The 27,755-nt window shown below is 45.1% G+C and overlaps 1 protein-coding gene across 3 annotated transcripts in view; it reads left to right on the top strand.

Annotated features, from left to right (window-relative positions):
• bcas3 (BCAS3 microtubule associated cell migration factor) overlaps positions 1-27,755 on the top strand; it is a 1,085,633-nt gene that overhangs the window by 601,758 nt on the left and 456,120 nt on the right. For all 3 annotated transcript variants that reach the window (XM_038814687.1, XM_038814685.1, XM_038814686.1), the window contains 2 exons: positions 5,500-5,696; positions 13,083-13,180. In XM_038814687.1, the coding sequence (XP_038670615.1) occupies positions 5,500-5,696; positions 13,083-13,180 (295 nt within the window). The remainder of the gene's footprint in view (positions 1-5,499; positions 5,697-13,082; positions 13,181-27,755) is intronic.

The raw sequence follows: 27,755 nt of genomic DNA, 5'->3' as shown, positions 1-27,755 counted from the left end.
CCTACAGTACTCACATTTCTTTTTATGACTATGAGAGAGTAGAATCGGCAGGGGCCTGGAGAAGAGGCGTTCTTAGAATTGGTGGTTGTTGATGATTTCAGCAAATGTGACTTGAAGGAACTGAGAAATAAATCCACGGCCTTGTTTATGGCTACTTCACTGCTGCAATACCCATGGATATTTGAACTGAAGAATATCACTCGGGTCAACATGAACACTCGCCCCTTTTTTTTCTGATCATAATCTTCTAATACTTCGTGCGACTGCATCTGGTACAAGATTTTTTAAATATTCACAGCGGGAGGAAAGTATTCCTTTGATGTGCTGACATGACTGCGGTGGGTTCTTTCATACATGGCGGAAGTTTTAGTTTACTAATTGTGCATTGGATGATTCCCATCAGATCTAACTTGACTCTGCTGTGTAAAGGCAGGTCAATCTGACCGTGGTTGGAGGAGAAACCGTAAATAGTCTCAGTTAAATCTCTCAAGAGATTGTGCTTCTCCAGAACATCTGTCGTGAAAATGAAAATTTGAAATGAAATGAAAATCGCTTATTATCACAAGTAGGCTTCAAATGAAGTTACTGTGAAAAGCCCCTCGTCGCCACATTCCGGCGCCTGTTCGGGGAGGCTGTTACGGGAATTGAACCATGCTGCTGGCCTGCCTTGGTCTGCTTTAAAAGCCAGCTCTTTACCCTGTGCTAAACCAGCCCCAGCTTGTGTGTTATGCGTAAAATGTGCGCTATTTGCCTCAGTTTACAAATTTAGTTTTATGAATTTGAGCAGTGAATACAGCAATTCTATTTTCTAGTTCCACAGTAGGTGTATGGGACTAATTCTACAGCAGCTCTTTTAAAAAGCCAGCACAGGCAGGATGGGCCAAATGGTCTTATTCAGTGCTGTATAATTCTGTGAGATGTTCAGTTTTGGGTTGTTGGTTTGTGAACAAGCAGGTGACGTGCACCCAGCATGCTTTTTAAAATGGCTGAAGCTATGTCTGGCTGTAATCCTGAACAATAGGTACTTTCTGGTAGCGTCAGAAAGCTAACACCTTGTTATCTCTGAAGAGACGCTAATGATTCTGTGGGCTTCAAAGACCAACTCAAAGGGAATGACACAACAGCCCGTGTACATTTCACAAGCAAGGCCTGGTCACCCGAGTCTCCTCGTCTAATAGGACAAAAGACCCTGCAACCTCCTTTCAAATTCTTAATGGTTAGAACATTAACAACCTCCAGAACCCAGAAAAAGGAATATACACCCTTTGCAAAGCCAAAGTAGAAAGATGGGAATCACTTGTTATGACCCGTCCGTCCCCGGCTCTCACCCAAAAGCTGGACTGCAAGGCAGCAAGGCATCTTCCATCTAGCAAGCAGCAGCTCAAAAAGGGATCTGTCTAGTTCTGAAAAACCTGGTGCCTAGCTATGCAGTTTCGACTGGAACGTCTGAACATCTATATAATTGCCTGTAAGATTAATTCATCGCTGTGTACGCATCCCATCATGGAAGCCGTCTCTACAGGAAAAGTGAATTATCTAGCATCAATTTTCAGCTTGCAGACCTCTGCGAAGTCATACACCATTGGACTTTGGTTCTGGACTCTAGACTTACGTTAAACAATACTTCTTTGCGCTGTGGTCTTTGCCCTGTAAATCTTTCTTTCTCTGCCCCTCTTCTATTGTATAAATGCACTTGGTGAGACTATGTAGCGAAAACCCCCATCCCATCTGTTGAGTGCGTGAATAAATTAGCCTGAGATTACTCTATATCAGGTTTGCTAAGGTGTTATTAATATAAATTGGATCACGCGAAACTGAGAGTTTAGGAAATACGCCATAGTTAACAACTTTCCACTTACGCATGGGTGGATAAAGAAATCAGAGCTGTTTAAGTTCCTGTCCGTAACACAGTACAGCTACGACACAGGCATTATCCAGCAATGTGGAAAATTGCCCAGGTATGTCCTGCCCACAAAAAGCAGGATACATCCAAACCTGCCAATTATCGACCCATCTAGACATACTCTTAGTCATCAACGAAGTGATCGGAGCCGGGAGTGCAGGAGGCGAGAGAGACCGGTACACTGGCCTTTGCGTGGGGGGGGGGGGGGGGTGTGGGGGTGGGGGGGTGGCGTGGGTGGGGGGGGTGGCGTGGGTGGGGGGGGTGGGGGGGGGTGAGGGTGGGGGGGGAGGGATTTGTTAAGGGGGTTTGTTTTTGCGACGGTGTGTTTGCTATTTTTTCTTGTATTGTTATTAGTTATTAATTTATTACTTTGTATTGGGGGGATTTCTGTTTCTGTTTAGTTTTTACACCTTGTTTACTGTAACTGTTGGGAGAAAATTTGTCGTTGAAAAATTTGAATAAAAATTATTTAAAAAAAAATAAAAAATCATGAACAAAGTGATGGAAGGGGTCATCAACCGTGCTGCCAAGAAATAGTTACTCAGCAGTAAGCTGCTCACTGGGTCCTACCAAAAGTTCATCATCTCATTACAGTCTTGATCCAAGCATGGACAAAAGAACTGAGCTCGAGCGGTGAGATGAGAGTGACTGCCCTTGACATCAAGGCAGTATTCAACCAAGAATACAAGAGCAGGGTGGGATTCTCCAACCCCCCCGCCGGGTTGAAGAATCGCCGGGGGCCGGCGTCAATCCCGCCCCCGCCGTCTCCCGAAGTCTCCGGCACCAGAGATTCGGCGGGGCGGGAATCGCGCCTCGCCTGTCAGCAGGCGCCCCCCCACCCTCCGGCGATTCTCCGGCCCGCGATGGGCCGAAGTCCCGCCCCTGTCATGCCGGTCCCATCGGCGAGAATCAAAGCACCTATCTTACCGGCGGGACCAGGCGGCGCGGGCGGGCTCCGGGGTCCTGGGGGCGATCTGGCCCCGGGGGGTGCCCCCACGGTGGCCTGGCCCATGGTCGGGGCCCACAGATCGGGGGGGCGGGCCTGTGCTGTGGGGGCACTCTTTTCATTTTGCGTTCGCCATAGTCTTCACGATGGCAACGTGGAGGTGATCCCCTCCCCTGCGCATGCGCAGGGATGATGTCAGCAGCCGCTGACGCTCCGGCGCATGCGCGGACGTCCGCCGGCTGGCGTGGCGCCAAAGGCCGTTCCCGCTGGCCGGCGGGGTGCCAACCACTCCGGCGCGGGCCTAGCCCCTCAATGTTAGGGCTTGGCCCCTAAAGGTGCGGAGACTGGGGCGGGCCAACGCCGGAGTGGTTCACGCCACTCTATCCCACCGGGACCCCCCGCCCCGCCGGGTAGGGGAGAATCCCGCCCATGATCAGAGGCCGGAAATTCTGCAGTGAGCAACTTACTTAATAGTTGGATATATTTCAGATATTTTGCCTCAGGTTAAAAAGGAAACCTATGAAAGTGAAAGAGAGATAAGAAAACTCAGATGTTTTCATTGTAATAAAGTTGGACACATAAAGTGGCAGTGAAAATTTAAGAAAATTACTAGGAAGATAGACTTTAAAACAGGACAAGCCAATGGGGTTTATTAAAGTGGGAAAGGAAACCATGGGTGCAGCTGAAGAGTATGCAGCCTGATCAAATGTTGGTTAATAAACAGGTTTCAGATTTTTAAAAAATAATTTATTTGTGAAGATAAGGTTTACTCATGTGTAAAAGGTGGAATAGGTTAAGAGGTTAAAATTTTAAGGGTTACAGGAGCAAGTAAATCTTTAATGGTGAGAGACAAGTTCAGAAGTAGTATTGCCAGAAAAAGGTGGTAATATGTGAAATTATTGGTGGAGTGAGTAGTATTCCATAATGTAAGGTTAGAGAGTCCAGTGAAAAATGGTGATATGATGGCATGAATAATCGAGAAATAACCTTTTTAGGGGTACACTTGATACTGGGATGATAGGGCGGCACGGTAGCACAGTGGTTAGCATTGTTGCTTCACAGCGCCAGGGTCCCAGGTTCAATTTCAGACTTGGGTCACTGTCTGCGTGGGTTTCCTCCGGGTGCTCCAGTTTCCTCCCATTAAGTAAATTGGACATTCTGAATTTTCCCTCAATATTCCCGAACAGGCGCCGGAGTGTGGCGACTAGTGGATTTTCATAGTAACTTCAGTGTTGATGTAAGCCGACTTGTGACAATAAAGATTATTAGTATTATTATTGCTGTATATGAAAAGCCAGTGGAAAGTCAAACTCCTGAGGTGTTGCAAGAAGCAATTCCCGGGGTGTTTCCAGATTGTGTGGTAACAAGATCACAAAGCCACAGGTTGAGATTGATAGAAACTGGTTGGCAGACAGGAAACAAAGAGTCGGAATTAACAGATCTTTTTCCAATTGGCAGGCAGTGACTAGTGGAGTCACCAGCTATTCACAATGTATCTTAATGATTTTGATGAGGGAATAAAATGTAAAAACTCTAAATTTGCAGATGGCAGAAAGTTGGTTGGGAGGGTGAGCTGTGAGGAGGATGCAGAGATGCTTCGGTATGATTTGGACAAATTGAATGAGTGGGCAAATGGGTGGCAGATGCAGTATAATTTGGATAAATGTGAGGTTATCCACTTTGGTCGCAAAAACAGGAAGGCAGACTATTACCTGAATGGCCATAAATTAGGAGAGGGGAACGTGCAACGAGACCTGGGTGCCCTCGTGCACCAGTCATTGAAGAAAAGCATGCAGGTGCAGCAGGTGGTAAAGAAGGCAAATGGCATGCTGGCTTTCATAATGAGGGATTTGAGTACAAGAGCAGGGATGTCTTGCTGGATTTATACAGGGCCGTGGTGAGGCCACACCTGGAATATTGTGTGCTGTTTTGGTCTCCTTATCTGAGGAAGGATGTTCTTCCTCTGGAAGGAGTGAAGTGAAGGTTTGCCAGATTGATTCCTGGGTTGGCAGGACAGAGAATGAGGAGAGCTTGAGTCAATTAGGATTGTGTTTGCTGGAGTTCAGAAGAATGAATGGAGATCTCATAGTAACCAATAGAATTCTAACGCGACTAGACAGGGTAGATGCAGGAAGGATGTTCCCGATGTTGGGTGTGTCCAGAGCCAAAGGTTACAGTCTGAGGAAATGGGGTTGACCATTTAAAACAGAGATGAGGAGAAATTTCTTCACCCAGAGATTGGTTAGCCTGTGAAATTCGGGAAGTCGTTGAGACCAAAACATTTTAAATTTGAAGAAGCACTTAGATGTAGCACTTGGGGCGAAGGGGATCAAAGGTTATGGAGGAAGGAGGGATTAGGCTATTGAGTTGGATGATCAGCCATGATCATAATGAATGGTCGAGCAGACTCAAAGGGCCGAATGGCCTCCTCTTGCTGCTATTTTCTCTTTCTATATAACATGGTTGGGGTGTTTCTCAAATCTGATGAAGTGACAGATCGATGCAAATATTTTTAACTTTTCTGCTGACATGTTACTCGCATACACCTGTTTTGCTGATGCCTGTGTACATTACTCTGCCCATAATTCATGGACATGTTTCCCATGGCTTCCACTGCATTGTCTCTTTAACTTAGATTGTTTATTTCCAGGTTGAGATTGTGACACACACAGGACCCCATAGGCGTCTGTGGATGGGGCCTCAGTTTCAGTTCAAGACCATCCATCCTTCAGGACAAACAACAGTGATTTCCTCCAGTTCCTCAGTACTTCAGTCACACGGACCCTGTGATACACCACAGCCTCTCATGGACTTTGATACCGATGATCTAGAACTCAATAGCCTGAGGTAAGAAAGTTATTTTGTGGAGCCCTGCTTTTCTGAACCTTGCCAGTGGTATAGGGTTTCATTGGTATTGGAAAATCTGCTTCTTCATCTCATGTGCTTTAATTCCTCCCAGCCTACAATTTTGGATGAAGAAATGAAGCTGTGCTATGGGATGGCAAGGATAATTTCAGTATTTCAAATGTGCAAAAGACGTACCATGTTGAATTTCACACGTTTGAGTGGGACTCTGTTTTTAACATGATGATGACCCATGTAAACTGGGGGCCGGTTTAGCTCAGTTAGCTACACAGCTGGTTTGTGATGTTGAGCAAGGTCAGCAACGCGGGTTCAATTCCCGTACCGGCTGAGGTTATCCATGAAGGCCCCACGTTCTCAACCTTACTCCTTGCCAGAGTTGTGGTGATCTCAGGTTAAACCACCACCAGTCAGCTCTCCCCCTCAAAGGGGAAAGCGGCCTATGGTCATCTGGGACTATGGCGACCTTACCTTACCTTACCCGTGTAAAGTGGGAGCGAGCCAGGAAAATGGCTTTACCCACATTGGGGCGTACCTTTAAACTAGTTTATTGTTGTTGGATTCATTATTGAAGTGTAAATTTAATTTACAATAAGATTCTTCTTCTGGAGTATTGTGAGCAGTTTTGGGCCCCGTATCTAAGGAAGGATGTGCTGACTTTGGAGGCAGAGGAGGATCAGAAGAATGATCCCTGGAATTAAGAACCTGTCGTATGAGGAGTGGTTGAGGACTCTGGGTCTGTACTCTTCGGAGTTTAGAAGGATGAGGGGGGATTTTATTGAAACCTATAGGACACTGCGAGGCCTGGGATAGAGTGGACGTGGAGAGGATGTTTCAACGAGTAGGAAAAACTAGAACCCGAGGGCACGACCTCAGATTAAAGGGACGATCCTTTAAAACTGAGGTGAGGAGGAATTTCTTCAGCCAAAGGGTGGTGAAACTGTGGAACTCTTTGCTGCAGAAGGCCGTGAAGACCAAATCACTGAGTGTCTTTAAGACAGAGATAGGTAGGTTCTTGATTAATAAAGACATCAGGGGTTATCGGGAGAAGGCAAAGGGTATGATTTAACGGCTGCGCTACGCCCAGCGCAGATAGGAGCAAGTCGGTTAGATCACGGGAAAGGCGCAAATTGGGATCCACGGCAAGTGCCAATTGGTTTCCAATTCAAGCGGAGCGCTCCCGTTGGCATGAATCCGATCCACCCAGAAGTGACGAGAAACCAATAATCACCAATTAAGGCAAATCTCCATATCGTTAAGGAACCCCTATCTAACGTCCTCCCCAGGGATTCCCCAGCCGGGCACAAGTCAGTACTGCTCCACTCAGATGTGGACCAGGTGGTACGGCACTCGGGGTGGGGGGGATGCAGAGTCTCCCTGGGTGGTCAGGAACGGGGCAGGGTGGATGCCAGGTCTCCCCCTGGAACGCAGGCATCTTGGCACTTCCACCCTGACACTGCCACGGTGCACTGCAGTACTGGCAGAAGCAGTGCCAGGGTGGTTGTGCCAAAGTGCCCTGGTGTCAGGGTGGCACGGACAAGGGCCAGGGCCTGAGGAGGGTCATGCCTGAGGGTGAGGGGTGTATGAAGGGTGGGGCAATGCAGGACATGTACAAAGGGTCCTCTGAAAAGTTGGGGTGGGGTCCTTGAAAGGCAGGAGCTGGGGAACACCTGTAAAGGGGGGATCTCAGCAACCCAGAGCGGGGTGTCATCACTTGGTGGGGGGGGTGATGTGTGGCAATGCCGATATGAGTGGAGGGTGACTCAGGCCATAGGTGAGGGGTGGGAAACCCACAAGCCCACTTAGAAATCGTGGCACCATTTAAAAATAGCGGACCGATGTCTGAGGAGCCGGTAATCCAGCGCGTTCAGCTCTCCAGTGATGAAAATGGGCTAAACCGGTGAGAAACTCCCCAGGGCCTTAAAAAGTGACTAAACGTGGTTAGGTAGCGGTGGGGGACTCGCCGGCAGAGCCAATGGTAAACTCCCAGCAAAACCCACCACAAATGACACTTAGAAACCTTTCGGTTAGATTGTGCCCAAAAAAACATAGTTTTATTTGCACGATATATACACTTTGCGGTAGATCCCTACCGGTTTCCTGGTCTAGTCGGTGCCTTATTGGCCGACCTTCTATACAGAGGGTAATAGAGATCCCTCGCCCCTCGCAGGAGAGCTCATACTCCGCAAGACCCCAGGGAAAATAATCATTTCCCTCCCTTAGGCCCATGTGGAGTTCTGCACATATCCTCAGGAAAATTATGTATTAGGCTTATTCAGACCAGCCTCTGACCAAAGACCAATATTTTTGGGTAGGTTAGAGGAGATCTGCATTCTATTTCATGAGAAAGGCAATGACTGAGCTACTTTGACTGCCCAATGAGTGGAATGCCTCTTCTAAACGTAATTCTAAACGAAAGAGACACTGAAGGAGAAATCTGCCAGATATGCCATTCTGCAACACACTGCTGAATAAATCAAGTCATTAATGCCATGTTTATCGGGGAAACACCCAACCACGTTTTCACTGAAAGGAAAAAATCAGCTGATTGTTTATTTCCAGGTTACAGGATTTTATCAATGGGATCCAGGTTCCACAGATTAATTCCAATGCAGGCATCAGCAAGAAAGGCTTCAACTTCAAAAATATGTAGCTCATCTCAGGGTACAGAAATTTCTGGCGGACGATAATGCCCTCCCCGTGGCAAATTTGGTGGTCGATCCTTGATCTCAGGGAAGTCACGCTGCTTCCCATTTACATGCCTGATTGGGCACGGGACCCATCATCTCCATTAAATACCACCCCACACCCTGCACATTGGTGTCCATTATGCCAAGAGCTGTCGCAATGATTCTGTTTGAAAGCAGTCCCCAGTGGCTGAAAATGAACAGATGGTTCTAAGTAGACTGTGGCTGAGACCCCGATTAGAAACCATTGCACAACAGCAGAAAACAGAGACAACACAGACTGTGCCACCACTGGAATTATTGTGTGCACACCCTGGGAATGGTGGAAGAATTATTCCGTTGTTTGGATTATTCCAGTTCAAGTACAGTATAATTTGAACACTCTAGTCCTCCTTTTACATTGGTTAAAGATGTTTCTGCATATTATCTCAAAAGCCATCTCTTCTGCACCAGAAGTGGCACCTGTACTTTGGTGGTCTCTCTGAATCTGAACATCAGCCTCACGTGTGACAGCTACATCTCAATTTGTAAAGCACTTACAGTTCTCTTTAAAATGCAGTAGTCCATTCGTGATCACTTACTTGCATATACGTTGCAACCTTTTGCTCAAATCCAATGCTCGGACTTTTGAAATGTGATTTAGCCTGACAAAATACACCCCTAATGAACAGCCTTTACTCTGCTTGCTGCATTATCTAGAACAGGATAGGGAAGCAGGATAAATATAAGAATCATACGTTGCTGAACATCGAGTCTTGGCTTGAAAGGAAATAAATAACATGTATTTATTTATTTTTTTTCAAATATTTTTATTCTCCTTTTTCACATTTTCATCAAATTTACACCCACCAACAAATAATCAACAATAACAAATACAATGTCAATCCCCTAGTCAACGATCCCTTCATCCGACCGACCCCCAAACAACCCTCAACATTTTAAATACAAACACCAAAGAAAAAGAATCAGGAAACCACCATCACCCCATATATAGTCACCAACAACACATATACCCCAACCCCTCCCCCCCTAATGTTCAATGTCATCCAATTCTTGAAAATGCATAATAAGCAAAGCTCATGAATTGTAGAACCCTTCCATCCTTCCCCTTAACTCGAACGTCACTTTCTCGAGTGTTAAGAACGCCAGCAGATCCCCCCCACCGCCACATCAAGGCACAGGGTGGAGAAGCTGACCTCTACCCCAACAGGACCCGCCTTCGGGTAATCAACGAGGCGAAGGCTAAGATATCTGCCTCTGCACCCGCTTCCAATCCCGGCCGATCCAATACCATGAATATGGCTTCAAGGGGATCCTGTTCGAGTTTCATATGCACCACCTTTGAGATTACCCTGAAGACCTCCCTCAAATACCCCTCCAGTTTTGGACAGGACCAAAACATATGAACATGATTTGCGCCCCCCCCCCCCACACACACACAGCATTCACAAACATCCCCTACACCCTCAAAGAGTCGGCTAATCCTCGTCTTTGTGAGGTGCGCCCAAACACCACCTTCAGCTGTGTCAGCCCAAACTCGCGTACAAAGTTGAAGCATTCATCCTCTGGAGCACCTCACACCACAACCCCTACTTCATTCCCTCCCCCAACTCTTCCTCCCACTTTGTCTTAATCCCCTCCAGCGATGTCTTATCTTCTCCCAGAAATACCCCTTAAATGACCGACACCACCCCCCTCTTCACTCCCCCTGTCGTTGGCACCTATTCCAATAGTGTGGGGCCCGGCGCCATCGGAAAGCCCTGTACATCCTTCCTAGTGAAATCCCGGACTTGCATATACCTAAACATCTGCCCCTTCCCCAACCCATATTTCGCCCCCAGCTCCTCCAGTCCCACAAACCGGCCCTCGAAAAACAAATCCTTAGTTCCCTGACTCCCCTCTCCTCCCATCTCCGAAAACTCCATCCCACTTCCTTGGCTCAAATCTCTGATTCCCTTGAATCGGCATTTCCCTTGACTCTGCCCACAACCTAATATGCTGGTGCAACTGCCTCCAGATTTTCAGCGTCGCTACTACTACCAGTCCCCTTGAGTATTTCCCCGGGGCCATCATAACTTGTATTTATATAGTTACTTTCATAACCATAGGATGCCCTAAAATGTCTTACAATCAATGAAATAAACTTGAAGTGTTTGCCATAAGAAATGCAAGCGCCAATTTGTGCACAGCAATGATGATGAACAGATTCTCTTGCCTCCCCGCGGCATGTTTCTCGGTGGCGGGTGACGGCCCATCTTTGGCCGGCAACAGGATTTTCTGGTCCCGCCACTGTCAATGAGATTTCCCATTGAATCCACCCCACACTGCCGGGAAGCATGCGGCAGGGTGCACGCTGGCAGGACTGGAAGATCCCGCCTTCGTGAACAGCCGGCAAGATCTTGCCCATTGTCTGGAGGAACTCCGTGCTCTTCTTCAAATGGTGCTTTGGGATTTTTACATCCATCTGAGAGTTTAAACAGGGCCTCGGTTTATAGAGGTTTATAGCATGGAAATGTCTTAACTGAAAGAAAGCACCTCTGACAATCCACCAATTCCTCTGTTCTGCACAGAAACGTCAAATTAGATTATGTGCCAAAATCTCTGGAACGGGGCTTGAATCCAAAATATTCCGACACAGAGGCAGGACTGTGACTCACTGAGGACATAAAACTATCTGAGATAGTTCTCTCTGCAATTCTTTGAAGAATACATATATGGTGGTTTAGTTCTTGAGGCATCATTTTCAGTCTGTCCATCATGCAGAGAGGGGGGGGGGGGGTGGGGGGGTTTCATTTGGTGTTACTGTATTCCTGAAGGCCTCTTCTTGGGGGAGAACGTTGAAGTTAGCCATGTCAAGTTATAGGATATACTTAGGGTTAAGATTTGAACATTCAGTATCGTAATCAAAACTCTAGTCTGTGATGAATGTAGGACTGGAAGAGCTGGGGACAAAATATGGGTTGGGGCAGGGGGAGATGTTTAGGTATATGCAGGTCCGGGATTTCGCCAGTCTGTGATTAATGTAGGAATTTCAGATATATTGTATTATGTTTGGTGCAGTGAGGGGTAAAAGCCTGGGTTAGTGTGTGTGACTGCTGCAGTAATGTTTTTAAAATCCTGGTTTAAAAGACAGCTCGGCTTTTTGGAGACAGGGGTGTAATTAAAGCATTGTAAAAGTTTGGACTAAAGGACTTTTATTGATATTAAGAGGATTCTCTGTGGAGTAGTTAATTAGAGACATTATGTTCAGCTTAGTGAGATGATGTAGTTAATGGGAGGAGTCAGGGGTTGAAGCAGTCAGGTGTTGAGGTTTTCAGTGTTAGTTTTTGGCTGGAAGGTGAGCTGAGAAGGTTTCTGAAGAAATAACAGCCAGAGATTCTGCATTATTCTGACAGGGGGTCAGCCCTCTCTTTAAAGCAATCTCAAAAGATCTCTCTTTCTCAAGGTGCAGTATCCAAGACATTTCCGTACAGCAAATATTCCTGAGTGCTAATTGTATTTAAAAGTGGATGTTGACATTAAGGGTTATTGTGTCACTGTATTGATTAGCATTGTTAAAGGGGTAATTGTAAGCCAATGTTTTGTGTGATGTTAAAGATATTTTAACACTGTGTTAGTAATACAGTTTGTTTTAATATACCATATCCCTATTTTGCGTGAACTCACTCCTGGAGCGAAGTGTTGCCCTATTATGTATTCTCATGTATTTTCTTGAATTTTGTTTAATTCCCTTTTCTTCCATGTACTGAATGATCTGTTAAGCTGCTTGCAGAAAAATACTTTTCACTGTACCTCGGTACACGTGACAATAAACAAATCCAATCCAATCCAATTCAAAGTATTCATTCCGCACAGTCTTGCAAAATTAAAATAAAATATTGGGGTTTCTGCCACTGTTGGGGTCTGGTCCAGGATCCTAATAAGTCAATTTGATGAAATATTAATGCGAATGACAGACCAGGGGCGGGATTCTCCCCTACCCGGCAGGGCGGGGGGTCCCGGCGTAGCGGAGTGCCGCCAACCATTCCGGCACAGGCCTAGCCCCCAAAGGTGCGGAGAATTCCGCCGACCTGCGCCAAAACCGGCACCAACGGCCTTTGATGCCCGGCGCCAGGGCTGGACGAAAGGCCTTTGCCGGTTCGCGCATGCACCGGTGGTGATGTCAGCAGCAGCTGCCGCTGACGTCACCACCGGCGCATGCGCGCTGGGGGATTCTCTTCTGCCTCTGCCATGGTGTAGGCCGTGGCGGCAGCGGAAGAGAAAGAGTGCCCCCAAGGCACTGGCCCACCCGCCGATCGGTGGGCCCCGATTGCGGGCCTGGCCACCGTGGGGGCACCCCCCGGGGTCCGATTGCCCCGCGCCCCCAGGACCCTGGGGGCCCGCTCGCGCCGCCGATCCCGCCGCCACCAGAGGTGGTTCAAACCTCGGCGGCGGGAGAGGCCTCCCAGCGGCGGGACTTCAGCCCATCGCGGGCCAGAGAATCGCCGCAGGGGGCTCGCCTCTCGGCGCGGCGCGATTCCCGCCTCCGCCAATTCCCGGGTGGCGGAGAATTTCTGCCACGGTGGGGGCGGGATTTTCGGCGGCCCCGGACAATTAGGGTCGGAGAATTTCGCCCCAGATTACCAAAATAGTTACAGTACAGTTACAGTATTTAATATCTTATTTATGTGTGTTACGGTGACAGGATCCAACCAGTCCGCTCAGAGCCTGTTAGCATGCCTGGGTCGTCAAGGGTGATTGCTGATCGGAGAACTCTTTCAACGGTGATTGATGCCGGATCAGGTAGGAAACCTAACCACGGATTGCGTTGGGCGGGGAGGAGGTGAAATATCTTCATCTGTTGAACTCTATTCATTTAAGACTTGTGATGTTCCAATGAAGATGGTCAGGCCCAGCTGCTTTTCCCTTTGATTTTCCTCATGGTGTCACAAGCCATCTTAAAAATGAACAATGAGATGTTTACCATGGATATTCTACTCTAAATGTTTTGTCGAATGTGAATAAATTCTGCTGACTGTGGTCACATGTAGTGCACATGGATGGATAGGTAGATATTGACATGGTGACACAGCTGTTGGCATGGAAGAGCGAGCTAATTCTGCCTTGTTAATTGCAACAATAGAAATAATTCCTGAACTCAGTTTCCACTGTTCAGTATGTTCGTTGCATGGACACATTGTCGAGATTTTCTTCTTCCTGGGTGCCCCATGGTAAACATCCAGTGGTGAGGAGCTTCCTGTTATATGCACTGGTGTATATCAGGATTTCAGTTGAATCACAATTAGCATGTCCGTGTTGTGAACTTAAGTTGTGGGCAGAATAACTTCAGTTTCATGTAAACTGACAACAATTTAGTAGAACGGTGTTCTGTTTTCTTGTACGTTTCCTATAAGCCCTTTCATCGCATGTTCAAATCAGGATAAAATTGCTTTGGGTGCAGTGATACTGTAAATGATTGATGAAAAGTTCCTCTGGACAGTATTTCCTGCAAAAACGTAAGTGTGTGCACTCTGTTACTATTTATGTAGCTGTTATAAACAGTAGGTTCAGCACGTAGAACTCTATGACCCTCAGCTATAGAATCCAAGTTCAAATCATGCGATTGGCATTCACACTGTTGTTTCCTCTCAAGGGCATGTTTTGTCTGTCTCCAACTGTGGGACAGGAGTAAAAGACTGGCCACGGGAATTGAAACTGCATAGCTCAAGCATGCCTTACTGAGTTAATCAAGGAGTGTTGCTGATATATTCAGGGTGTGCCTGGAGGACGGCTTGTCCAAGCAGAGTACTGCAAAAATTAAGAACCAAGAGGTTACAACAGTAACATTTCAGATTTCAGCTATCTAAGACACAGATGGTAACAACATAAGCTTATACAAAATCAGTTTTTTCAAATATCTCACCTTTAAACTTAGGGGTTAGTTTTAGCCTGACTCTCCAGGTGGGAATTCCAAGGGCCGGGGCAGATTTCCGGTTTTACATGCCACACTATTATTTCCTATTGATTTTAATGTGCATTAAAATTGGGCAAGATGTAAAACAGGGGTTGAACCCAATCTCATCAGACTGCTGACAATCTGGATTCATTAAAATTGCCCTCAATGAGCAGTGGCAGACCCTGTACAGGGCTACTAAATGTCTCACCACCCAAAAAACATGGAACAATCTAGAAGTCGACATGTAGCAAGGAAATATTTTTACAAATTTTACCGAAAATATTGGGCTGGATTCTCCAGTGGTGGGATTCTCCGTTGCGCTGGCAGCGCACCCATTCCCGGGGATTTCCCGACAGCGCGGGTTGCCCATAATGGGAAAACCCATTGGCCGATTGGTGGGACGGAGAATCCCACCGGCGGCGGCGACACCCTGCACTATAAAACTGGTGCTGCGAGGTGAAGGATCCCGCACAACCTTGTTTTTCCACTGATTTTAACCTCACAATGTGATGTAATTCAGATACACAACTCGAGTGACAGAAATAAACTATGTGAGTCAGGATCCAAAAGCCTTGCATTTCTTGTGGTCTCTGTTTTTCAGTAAACCATCAGTTCTTGTTGTATATACTTCACTGTTCCAACATTCTAGCTCATTATGCAATCTTAGCGATGTTGTCCAAGCCCTCATTGACTTGGGTTGTTTAGATTTGGTGCCACCCAGTTAGCAGCAATGAGCAGTGAGTTAAAAGTGTCATACCGTGCAGTTTAAACATGTAATTCTAAAGTACTTTCCAATTCAACTTTTAACATTGAGGTTTGCTTTGGTCTTCCGCCCAAATCCAGTTTTGCCAATTTTCTCAAACATTTATATTCAATCATCTTTCATTATCCTTAATGACCATTAAAAAAAAACCAAATAGTGCCAAAGGACTAAAAGCAGCATTATATTGTGACAGCCAGTCTACAAGATTGATTTTCAACAGGTTTATACTCTCTGGCTGCAAAATGGTGTTTTGTGGCCAAGAGCGAACCCCTAACATACGCACTGAGATGTACATTCAGAGCTCAACACCTGGCCGGTAAATTATAAATGTGTTGAGAAGTTGGCGGCAGTGTCCATCATTTCAAACCTCTACAAAAACACTCAGTGCTAAATGAATGAAAGTAGCCAGAGGTCCAGAGCATCTTTAAACCCAGTTCAACACTGCACTAAAATGGCATTCCTTGTGCTATGAGGCCGAAGAAGGGAGGAATGGCCTGCCTGGGAGTTGTAATGACATCTAGTATATCATCTTTGTATGTATGAATGATCATGTAGAATAGTGTGTAATTACAGCATCCAGCCTCTAAATGCAGTGTGAGCACATCTCACGTGCCACAATGTGGTCCACCTGATCTTGGGAAGTGAGTTAGTAGAGAGGGTTAGACAGTTGTATTTTTAGTTGCTCTGTGTATTACAATTATTTAATCTAATACTTAGCATTTTCGGCATATTTAAGAATTCACAATTTGTAGTATAGTGTAAATAAATTAGCGTTGATTTAGTACAAAGACTGTATGTTCTTTGTAGCAACACTACAACCTTAATAATATTAATCTAAACAACCAAAGAACATCACCCGGTGGATGTCAGAAAGAAAGGGGTATTTAGATTGAGCAATTCGACTGAAAACATCGAAAAAACGAAACGTGCGAAAATCGAAACATCCAAAGACCGACTGCAAAGAAAATAGCGTACCTCGTGGCACATAAAAGATGGAAGGCTTGAAGACTCCACAATATCTGCACACACGGGGTAACGTAGATGCGAACTGGCATCTTTTTAAACAGCAGATCACAATGTATGTAGAGGCTCTTGGCTTACTAGATGCCTCGGTCAAGAGAACAATTGCACTCCTTCTAACCATAGCAGGTCCCCAGGCAATTTAATTTTTTAACTCTTTTCAATTTGACACGGAGGAGGATAAAAAGAGCTATAAGAAGGTAATAGAGAAATTTGATCGTCATTGTAACTCTCAGACTAATGAGACTTCGAAAGGTGTATTTTTCGAACGGGTGTGCCGAAAACGGGCAAACAATTCATAGCTTTGTCATGGATTTGAAGTTAAAAGCGCAGACCTGCAACTTCACAGAGCTACATGATTCCTTAATCAGAGACCAGATTGTGTTTGGCCTCCAGAACGATAAACTTCTTGAGCGCATGTTGAGAGAATCAGAATTAAAGCTCTCTGATGTGATTAAAACATGCAAAGCAAGGGAAGTAGCATTGAAAAGAATAACGGAGATTCGTCTTCATGAAAATGTCAGGAAAACGGCAGCTTCCAGAGATGACATTAATGTTGTGTCGCCGTTCAACCAAAAACATGGTCCGAGTGGCCTATTTAGAAAAAATGTTGAAGCCACCATTTCGAGTAGTGGTGTGGAAAGACTGACCCTCTACGAAAATGTCCTGCATATGGAAAAATATATGCCAAATGTGGCAAAACAAACCACACCTCCGAAGGCACCTGAGAAAGACAAAATAACAAAGCAACCATACGCAACAAGATGCAACACCAGAAGAAAATGCAAAATAAATACTATACTAGGTCAAGTAAAAAATTATCTAAATTGGAGTCAGATGATACAGTAAGAGTTAATACACCAACTGGATGGTCAAGGATTGCTAAAGTCATTAGAAAAGCAGGTCCACAATCTTACATAGTCCTGACAGAGCAAGGGAGAAGAGCCTTGTACTCCAAGTCAAGACAACTGAACCTTTTAGATATCAACCAATTCTGAATGAGGAAGACAGTCGTCATAAAGCAACAGAAACTACGAATACGGATGCACATGAAGAGATGACAACAAATCTCAATGAAGATGTTCAGGCTGAGACACCAATTCCACAGCAATCTTTATCAAGTCCGACTAGAGAACTGAGAAAATCGCAACGAATTAGGAAGAAGCCTAATTGGCTAAATCTTTGAACATTTTGCATGTGTATTGAAATATGATCATCATCGAAGTAAATGTAATTGCAAATATACATTTTGAATGTAAGGTAAACTTCTAAATTTGCAAAGAAAGGGGGATGTAATGAAATCTGGTATATCATCTTTGTATATGTGAATGATCATGTAGAATAGTGTGTGATTACAGCATCCAACCACTAGATGTGGCAAGACATCTCACATGTCATACTGTGGCCCACGTGATAGAACATAGACATAGAACAGTACAGCACAGAACAGGCCCTTCGGCCCTCAATGTTGTGCCGAGCCATGATCACCCTACTCAAACCCACATATCCACCCTATACCCGTAACCCAACAACCCCCCCCTTAACCTTACTTTTTTATTAGGACACTACGGGCAATTTATCATGGCCAATCCACCTAACCCGCACATCTTTGGACTGTGGGAGGAAACCGGAGCACCCGGAGGAAACCCACGCACACAGGGGGAGGACGTGCAGACTCCACACAGACAGTGACCCAGCCGGGAATCGAACCTGGGACCCTGGAGCTGTGAAGCATTTATGCTAACCACCATGCTACCCTGCTGCCCCAAAACATCTTGGGAAGTGAGTTAGTGCAGAGGGTTGGAGACAGTTGTGTTTTTCAGTAGCTCTGTGTATTGTAATTATTTAATCTAATAAGATTTTTCGGCATACTTAAGAATTCACAATTTATGGTGTAGTATAATTAAATTAGCTTTGATTAAGTCCAAAGTCTTCAAGTTCTTTGTAGCAACACTACAACCTTAATAATAATTTAAACAACCAAAGAACATCACAGGAGTCTCATCCAAACCCTCCATTCCAAGAGATGGCCGGGTTGCATTGTTATTTTTGCTTATGTACAGGAGAAACTGTTGCAGTCTAATGCAGGAGTGACAGTGAAAATGAAATGAAAATGAAAATTGCTTATTGTCACAAGTAGACTTCAAATGAAGTTACTGTGAAAAGCCGTTAGTTGCCACATTCCGGCGCCTGTTCGGGGAGGCTGGTACGGGAATTGAACCCGCGTTGCTGGCCTTGGTCTGCTTTACAAGCCAGCTATTTAGCCCACTGTGCAAACCAGCCACATGTAGAGCCCACTGTGCTAAACCAGCCTCATGTAGAGCCCACTGTGCTAAACCAGCCTCATTACCAGTGTAATGATACCCAGTGATTAATATTGATGTTCTTTCGTTTAGTTCAATCACTGTCTAATTATATTTGTTTAAATCAGGTGTACAGTAACATCATCGGATTCTGTCTTGAATAACTATGTCAGGCAACAGCGTGAGAAGCTTCAGTGAGATGATCATCTCGGATATGAACTAATTCAGCTGCCTTGCACCATCAACTCAATTTTCAATCCAATATTTCCAATGCTAGCATTGGCATTTATTGTTTAAATAAGTTTATAGTCAGAATGGAAACAAATCAAAGTAGATAGGACAAATGATATTCATATTAGTTGATTCTTTATGACTCTGGTCTGAAAATTCTGCTAAACCACATTACCTTGTAAACACTTGAAATATGGAAAGGTAATTCTACATTAAACATACACATTAACCTATTTATATTCATAATCTGATATGGCTCAGCACACTTTCTGCAGTCTTTATTGTGTTTCTTTAGTACAAATGAGACAGTCTCTAATATAATTACTCTGGGTTACCATAGTTTTTAAACCATTTCATGCAAACAGTCCATTGTAACTCTTATTCATGGTTGATCAATGCATTGTGAGCTCCAAGAAACACTTTATGCTTGGATCCGGATTTCTATAAAGCGCAAATAAACATAAGCAGTTTGTAAATCTTTGTAGCATGGCCCATTGAATCATCCATTCAGTCACTGCGCCTGAATCTAAACAGAAAATACTGAACAAACTCTATTTTACACCAAAGCAATTAGACAGCTAATGGGGTCTCTTGGGGAAACTTGGCAGTAGACTGGGCTATATTTATTGTGCTGAGAATTTTTTAACAAGTAGATAATTGAGAGATGCTTTAAATATTTGGATCAAGGAATCTATACCGCGGGAACTAATAAAAAAGTAATTTAGTACATTGGAATTTCACACAAAGATCGGGGTGCATACGTTGGAGCTATATGCGGATATTGGTTTTGAGTAGTTCACTGGAGTAACGTGTAGAATTCAGAATGATGGTGGAGCTGATGATGGTGATACGCTGCTTACAAGCTGATAAGAATGTGCAATTAAAGTTACAGAGGTTCTGGCTCTGAATGTGCTTTAAATGACTGGCCACTGTAAAAAAGAAGGGCCTTTACACCTCATTATTCCTCCTGACTCTTGTTTGCTTATAATTGTACATGGGAGCATATCAAGCAGTAGTGTAATAGTCCAAAACACACAACTTCTTGCTGATGGGACTGTCTTATACTCATCGAGTAACAACTCAGCTTACATTCTTGATCCCTTAATTACATATCAAAGCAACAGCAAACTGGTGAATTGCTAGCTATCCTGGGCAGGATTCTCTAATCCCACGGCAGAGTGTCCACGCCATCGTAAATGTCGTCACGTTTTATGATGGTGTAAACGGCCCGACCCGACGACTAAGTGTGGTCACACTGCAGGCTCAGACTCCGCAGGCAGGAAGGGAATGGGTGACCATCAGACAGAACAAGAGAGCGAGGCAGGTAGTGCAGGAATCTCCTCTGTCCATTCCACTGCAGAACAGATATACCGCTTTGGATACTGTTGAGGGGAATGGCTTCTCAGGGGAAAACAGCAACAGCCAAACTTGTGGCACCACGGTTGGTTCTGCTGCAAAGGGGAGGGGTGATAAGTGTGACAGTGCAATAGTTATCGGGGATTCAATTGTCAAGGGAATAGACAGGTGTTTCTGTGGCCACAAACGAGACTCCAGGGAGGTATGTTGCCTCCCTGGTGCTAGGGTCAAGGATGTCTTGGAGCAGGTACAGAACATTCTGGAGGGGGAGGGTGAACAGCTAGAGTTCGTGGTACACATCGATACAAATGACATAGGTAAAAAAAGGATGAGGTCATAAAAGCAGAATACAGGGAGTTAGGAAGGAAGTTAAGAAATCGGACCTCAAAGATAGTGATCTCAGGATTACTACCAGTGCCACGTACTAGTCAGAGTAGAAATGACAGGATATAAAGGATGAATATGTGGCTGAAGGGATGGTGTTAGGGGGAGGGTTTCAGATTCCTGGGGCATTGGGATCGGTTCTGGGGGAGGTGGGACCAGTACAAACTGGACGGGTTAAACCTGGGCAGGACTGTAACTGATGTCCTAGGGGGCTATTTGCCAGTGCGGTTGGGGAGGGTTTAAACTATGTGGCCGTGGGATGGGAACCGATGCAGGAAGTCGGAAGGTAGTAAAACAGGGACAGAAACAAAAGGTAGTAACGGGGAAAGTGTAAGGCAGAGAAGCCAAAGTCAAAAATCAAAAAGGGCGACAGTACAAGGTACAGTGACTGAGGGGAGCTCATTGAATAGGCCCAGTAATACTAAAAGGAATAAAATGGGAAGTAAAAACATAAATGGAAAACGACGCGGCAGGTTGTTACATGAATATATGGGTTCAACGACAAGGAAAATTAGGAGAAAGGTTAAGAGGAAAAATAACTTCGGAGAGGTTACTGATCAAGATGTTAAGATTCAAAACAGAGGTATAAAAGCCAATATAAGTTACTTTACCTGAATGCTCGTAGTATTCAGAATAAGGTAAATGAGTTGATGGCGCAAATCATCATGAATGACTATGATTTAGTGGCCTTACTGAAACATGGGTAAAGGATGGTCACGACTGGGAGTTAAATATCCAAGGGTATCAAACTATTCGGAAGGACAGAGTAGATGGTAAGGGAGGTGGTGTTGCTCTGTTATTTAAGGATGACATCCGGGCAATAGTAAGGGATGACATCGGTGCTATGGAGGATAAGGTTGAATCCATTTGGGTGGAATTCAGGAATAGTAAGGCGAAAAAGTCACTGATAGGAGTAGTCTATCGGCCACCAAATAGTAACATTATGGTTATGCAGGCAATAAACAAAGAAATAACTGATGCATGTAGAAATGGTACAGCAGTTATCATTGAGGATTTTAACCTACATGTCGATTGGTTTAACCAGGTCAGTCAAGGCAGCCTTGAGAAGGAGTTTATAGAATGTAACCGCGATAGTTTCCTAGAACAGTATGTAATGGAACCTACAAGGGAACAAGCGGTCCTAGATCTGGTCCTGTGTAATGAGACAGGATTGATTAATGATCTCATAGTTAGGGATCCTCTCGGAAGGAGCGATCACAATATGGTGGAATTTAAAATACAGATGGAGGGTGAGAAGGTAAAATCAAACACTTGTGTTTTGTGCTTAAACAAAGGAGATTACAATGGGATGAGAGAAGATCTAGCTAAGGTAGACTGGGAGCAAAGACATCATGGTGAAACAGTTGAGGAACAGTGGAGAACCTTCCAAGCGATTTTTCACAATGCTCAGCAAAGGTTTCTCCCAACAAAAAGGAAGGAAGGTAGAAAGAGGGAAAATCGACCGTGGATATCTAAGGAAATAAGGGAGAGTATCAAATTGAAGGAAAAATCATACAAAGTGGCAAAGATTAGTGGGAGACTAGTGGACTGGGAAATCTTTAGGGGGCAACAGAAAGCTACTAAAAAAGCTATAAAGAAGAGTAGGATAGATTATGAGAGTAAACTTGCTCAGAATACAAAAACAGATAGTAAAAGTTTCTACAAAAATATAAAACAAAAAAAAGAGTGGCTCAGGTGAATATTGGTCCTTTAGAGGATGAGAAGGGAGATTTAATAATGGGAGATGAGGAAATGGCTGAGGAACTGAACATGTTTTTTGGGTCGGTCTTCACAGTGGAAGACACAAAAAACATGCCAGTGACTGATAGAAATGAGGCTATGACAGGTGAGGACCTTGAGATGATTGTTATCACTAAGGAGGTAGTGATGGGCAAGCTAATGGGGCTAAAGGTAGACAAGTCTCCTGGCCCTGATGGAATGCATCCCAGAGTGCCAAAACAAGATGGCTAGGGAAATTGCAAATGCACTAGTGATAATTTACCAAAATTCACTAGACCCTGGGGTGGTCCCGGCGGATTGGAAATTAGCAAACGTGACACCACTGTTTAAAAAAGGAGGTAGGCAGAAAGCGGGTAATTATCGGCCAGTTAGCTTAACTTCGGTAGTAGGGAAGATGCTGGAATCTATCATCAAGGAAGGAATAGTGAGGCATCTGGATGGAAATTGTCCCATTGGGTAGACACAACATGGGTTCATAAAGGGCAGGTCGTGCCTAACTAATTTAGTGGAATTTTTTGAGGACATTACCAGTGCAGTAGATAACGACGAGCCAATGGATGTGGTATATCTGGATTTCCAGAAAGCTTTTGACAAGGTGCCACACAAAAGGTTGCTGCATAAGATAAAGATGCATGGCATTAAGGGTAAAGTAGTAGCATGGATAGAGGATTGGTTAATTAATAGAAAGCAAAGAGTGGGGATAAATGGGTGTTTCTCTGGTTGGCAATCAGTAGCTAGTGGTGTGCCTCAGGGATCGGTGTTGGGCCCACAATTGTTCACAATTTACATAGATGATTTGGAGTTGGGGACCAAGTGCAATGTGTCCAAGTTTGCAGATGACACGAACATGAGTGGTAAAGCAAAAAGTGCAGAGAATACCGGAACTCTGCAAAGGGATTTGGATAGGTTAAGTGAATGGGCTAGGGTCTGGCAGATGGAATACAATGTTGACAAATGTGAGGTTATCCATTTTGGTAGGAACAACAGCAAAAGGGATTATTTTTTAAATGATAAAATATTAAAACATGCTGCTGTGCAGAGAGACCTCGGTGTGCTAGTGCATGAGTCACAAAAAGTTGGTTTACAGGTGTAACAGGTGATTAAGAAGGCAAATGGAGTTTTGTCCTTCATTGCTAGAAGAATTAAGTTTAAGACTAGGGAGGTTATGTTGCAATTGTATAAGGTGTTAGTGAGGCCACACCTGGAGTATTGTGTTCAGTTTTGGTCTGCTTACCTGAGAAAGGACGTACTGGCACTGGAGGGTGTGCAGAGGAGATTCAATAGGTTAATCGCAGAGCTGAAGGGGTTGGATTACGAGGAGAGGTTGAGTAGACTTGGACTGTACTCTTTGGAATTTAGAAAGAATGTGGCGGGATCTTATAGAAACATATAAAATTATGAAGGGAATAGATAGGATAGATGCGGGCAAGTTGTTTCCACAGGCGGGTGAAAGCAGAACTAGGGGGCATAGCCTCAAAATAAGGGGAAGTAGATTTAGGACTGAGTTTAGGAGGAACTTCTTCACCCAAAGGGTTGTGAATCTATGGAATTCCTTGCCCAGTGAAGCAGTTGAGGCTCCTTCATTAAACGTTTTGAAGATAAAGATAGATAGTTTTTTGAAGAATAAAGGGATTAAGGGTTATGGTGTTCGGGCCGGAAAGTGGAGCTGAGTCCACAAAAGATCAGCTATGATCTCATTGAATGGCAGAGCAGGCTCGAGGGCCAGATGGCCTACTCCTGCTCCTAGATCTTATGTTCTTAATTCTGGCCCGCAAAAGGGACCAGCACGGCACTGGAGCGGTTCACGCTGCTCCAGCTGCTGATCCCGGCGAGAACTGGGTGCCGCGGGATCCGCGCATGCGCAGTGGCATCAGCGGCAATGCACACATGCTCAGTGGCAATGGCGTCAACGCGCACTTGCGCAGTGGCTTCCTTCAACCAGCCCCGACGCAACATGGTGCAGGACTACAGGGGCCGGCACGGAGGAAAGGAGGCCCCCAGCGAGAGAGACCAGCCTGTCGATCGGTGGATCCTGATCGCGGGCCAGGCCACATCGCAGACCCCCCCCCTGGGAGTCGAACCCCCCCCCCTGTGGGGATGAGTGTTTTATTCGTCAAAGTATACAGTCTGTTACCAAAAAAGGAGCTGGGGCATGCAAGCCAGTAGAGGATGGAAAACCAAAAAGTGAAGGAAATGTCTTGACATCTTGGGCGGGATTCTCCAATCCCGCGGCAGAATGTCCGCCGTCGTAAACGCCGTCGCGTTTTACGACGGCATGAACGGGCCGCTCCCAGTACTAATTCTGGCCCCTACAGGGGGTCAGCAGGGCACTGGAGCGGTTTGTGCCGCTCCAGCTGCCGATCCTGGCGCGAGCTGTGCGCCACGGGATCCGCGCATGCGCAGTTGCGCCGGCACCAATCAGAACATGCAGTGGCGCCGGCACCAACGTGCGCATGTGCAGTGGCCTCCTTCAACGCCTTTTCATTGGAAGAGACATCTTGATGCTGACATTCCTCCTATGTGCAGGATACAGCAGACCATGGTGATCTGGATACTCTCTCTGTGGTGAGTACAGGGGAGCCCCGCTTGAGGAGTCCAAACATCTGAACCTCATCTTTAGGAGGTTTTCAAAGACCACCAAGGAGTAGTTCAAAGAAACTTAGTTTATTTACAATAACTATTATATACATACACGGTAGATCCCAACTGGGTCTGATTTGCCGCTGCCTAACTGACTGGCTTTATATACCTTACAACTCTACATTGTTCAGAGTCACTTAACGGGGGAACTCAGATTGTTCAAGGTTCACGGGGAAGTTAATTGTTCCCACCCTGCAAGGTACTTGCAGGTTATAAAGGAGGCCTAACATCTGTTCAATCGTGTGTGTTATGGAGGCAGATGCGGCGTTATAGCTCTCCTCAGCAGTACTATGCAGAGGACGAACTGGCATCATCAGCCAGGTCTTCTGGGGGTATTTTTTGTCTCCAGGGATCCAAAACCTGTGGTCCTTCAAAGCCTTGTGGCACCTGGAAGTGGTTCAGAATGTAGGCCATGTGAGTGGTTCCTGGGAACCAAACACAAACATGCAGGATTTGTCTTTTGTGATCAAATAGCAGCTGCACATTCAAAGAGCCTTTCCTATTGATGAATGTGACTTGAGGGAAACTTGTGATTGCCACAAATCCCAATGCCCTTGCAGCGAGACTTTTGGGACCCAGGTGGAATTGGACAAGTCTGTACGCTCCCCTGAACAGGGCATTTGTTACCTCCTGAATGCTTGTGCGTTGCTGACTGGGAGATGCTGCACAGGTCCCCATTGGAGCCCCGGAAGGGGCCACTGACAAAGAAGATTAAGACAGCGGTGAACTTTAATGCTGCCAGCATGTTATTGCCTTGAACTCCTGAAAGCACAAGTCATCATGGAGAAGGTAGCAGATGTGAACGACCACATTCCGGCACATTCAAAGGTGCCTCCAGCCTTGCCTATCGCTCTCTGTAGATAGCTGCACATTCTGCAACTTCCCCGTGGTTAGGCCAATGCTCGCCATCAGACTGGCCCCTGGTCACCAGAATCCGGACCTTAAGGCCTCACTACCTCTTCTTGCTCAGGCCTTTGCTTCTCCTGACTCTGTGACAACCTCCATTAGTCCTTCTTCCTCCTCAACTGGACAAGAGCCCGTAGAAAGGTTTGGTTGCCTGAAGCCTGCATTATCTAGGCCTTGGTGGATCTGGGAAGGAATTACAGGAATAGATTTAGATTTATTGTCACATGTATTGAGGTACAGTGAAAAATATTGTCCTGCATACAATCCACATTCAGTTTTCCCACCTGCCAAGCTTCCTGCTGTGAAGATTCAATCCGATGTTACAGTTACCTTTCATCTCAATCTTAATTTATTCACTGTAATATAAGGATCTGGCACGTATAGAGTTGTGGATAGAGGACCACCCACACAGTGATGAGCTGCACCTAGGGGTCAGTCTAATGTTGGACAGAGGCATGTGCACAAGCAAGCATGGAGACAACTCTTAGCTTGAACCCTTTACTGTATATATGTACATATGATGTGATGCCGGTGTTGGACTGGAGTGGGCACAGTAAAAAGTAAGTCCAACAGGTTTATTTGGAATCACGAGCTTTCTGAGTGTAGCTCCTTCATCAGGTACTTCATTCTTGTACTTAGTTGTGGTAGTTAACAAATACATACAGTTAACCTATTTAAGACTGTGAAGACTTCAGTAAGACCTACCAAACAGTGTCCAGCACCCTACAATATTTGCCTGCTCATTCATTATAGTAACAACATTCAAAAATGTGTTTAATGACGTTAGAGTGCAGCACCACGAGAACGCTACATTATTAAAGGTGCCATCCTTCAGAAGGATTGGTAAAACAAGGCTTCATGTTTGACCAATGTTGACAGTCCCTATGTAATGAAGGGGAGGCAGTTCTCCTGTAACCTGACCAGTAATTCTCCCTCAACCAAAGCTGATTTATCAGTGCGTAATCTCATTGTGTGTGATTGCCACAGAATGATTGCCACATTTGTCCACATAATAACAGTCACTGACTCCAAAACATTCATTATGTAAAGTGCTTTGAGTCATTTTGACAATATAATAAGGTGTTAAATAAATGTGAGCATTTCTTTTTCTTTCTACGTGGATGAGATAATGTGAAAAAAAAATGTTTTGTTTGAGCTTGCAGCAACTGCTGTTCACAGATGTTTCCCTTGCCAATTCTATCCCTTTTCCTGCTGTAAGGTGTTGACCTGTTTGTTGGAAACAGTTGCCCAGGTACCAGTCAGACTCCAATACCGCAGCCAAGCAATCATTCTTCATGTGTGACAATTGTCATTGAATGCTGACAAGGCAAATCCCTATCCTTTCCTCACTCAATGTGCACTGCCAATGTGAAGTAATGATCAAGATTGGGAATCCTAAACAGGGACAGGGTGAGCGATTAACACATCTCGACAGTCATCTGAGCTGCGATCAGCTAAATTAGCCAAATTACTCAGTCTGTCATAATCCTGTTCCAACCATCTCTGTGCTCTACATTTATTCATTTCATTGGACATATTCATAGAGATTCCATAATAGAAATAGATGCGTGCATCATTGTATAAATCATCACAATCTGTGCATACTTTCAATACAAGAGGCAGGATTTTCCCATGTAATTAAGCAGGTTTACCACCCTCAGATTAGCAAAGTGCAACCAAACCTAAATGAATTGTTCCAACGCCTGAGCTGCCCACAGTTTGCATTAATGTATCACCTTTAAGGTACCGAAACATCCCCTGGTGCTTAACAGGAGGGTTGTCAAACAAAATTTGTCACTGAGCTGCATAAGACGATATTAGACCAGGTGATCAAAATCTTGATCAAAGAGTTAAGTATTAAGGAGCGACGTAAAGCAGCAGAGTGTGACGGAGAGGGTTAAGGAGGGAATTGTAGAACTTTGACTGCTGACGGTATGACCACCAATGGTCGAGCGAATGAAATCGGTGAGATGCGAGATGTAGTGCTGGAGAATGGGTGAGGCTGTGAGGATTTGAACACAGAGGTGAGAATTTTTAAATTGAGGGGCTGGCTGACTGGGAGTGTAGATCAGCAAGCAG

Source organism: Scyliorhinus canicula, chromosome 12 (assembly GCF_902713615.1).
Source record: "Scyliorhinus canicula chromosome 12, sScyCan1.1, whole genome shotgun sequence".
Lineage (NCBI taxonomy): Eukaryota > Metazoa > Chordata > Chondrichthyes > Carcharhiniformes > Scyliorhinidae > Scyliorhinus > Scyliorhinus canicula.
The sequence above is the reverse complement of the archived record's forward strand: the minus strand, read 5'-3'. Positions and strand labels throughout refer to the sequence as shown.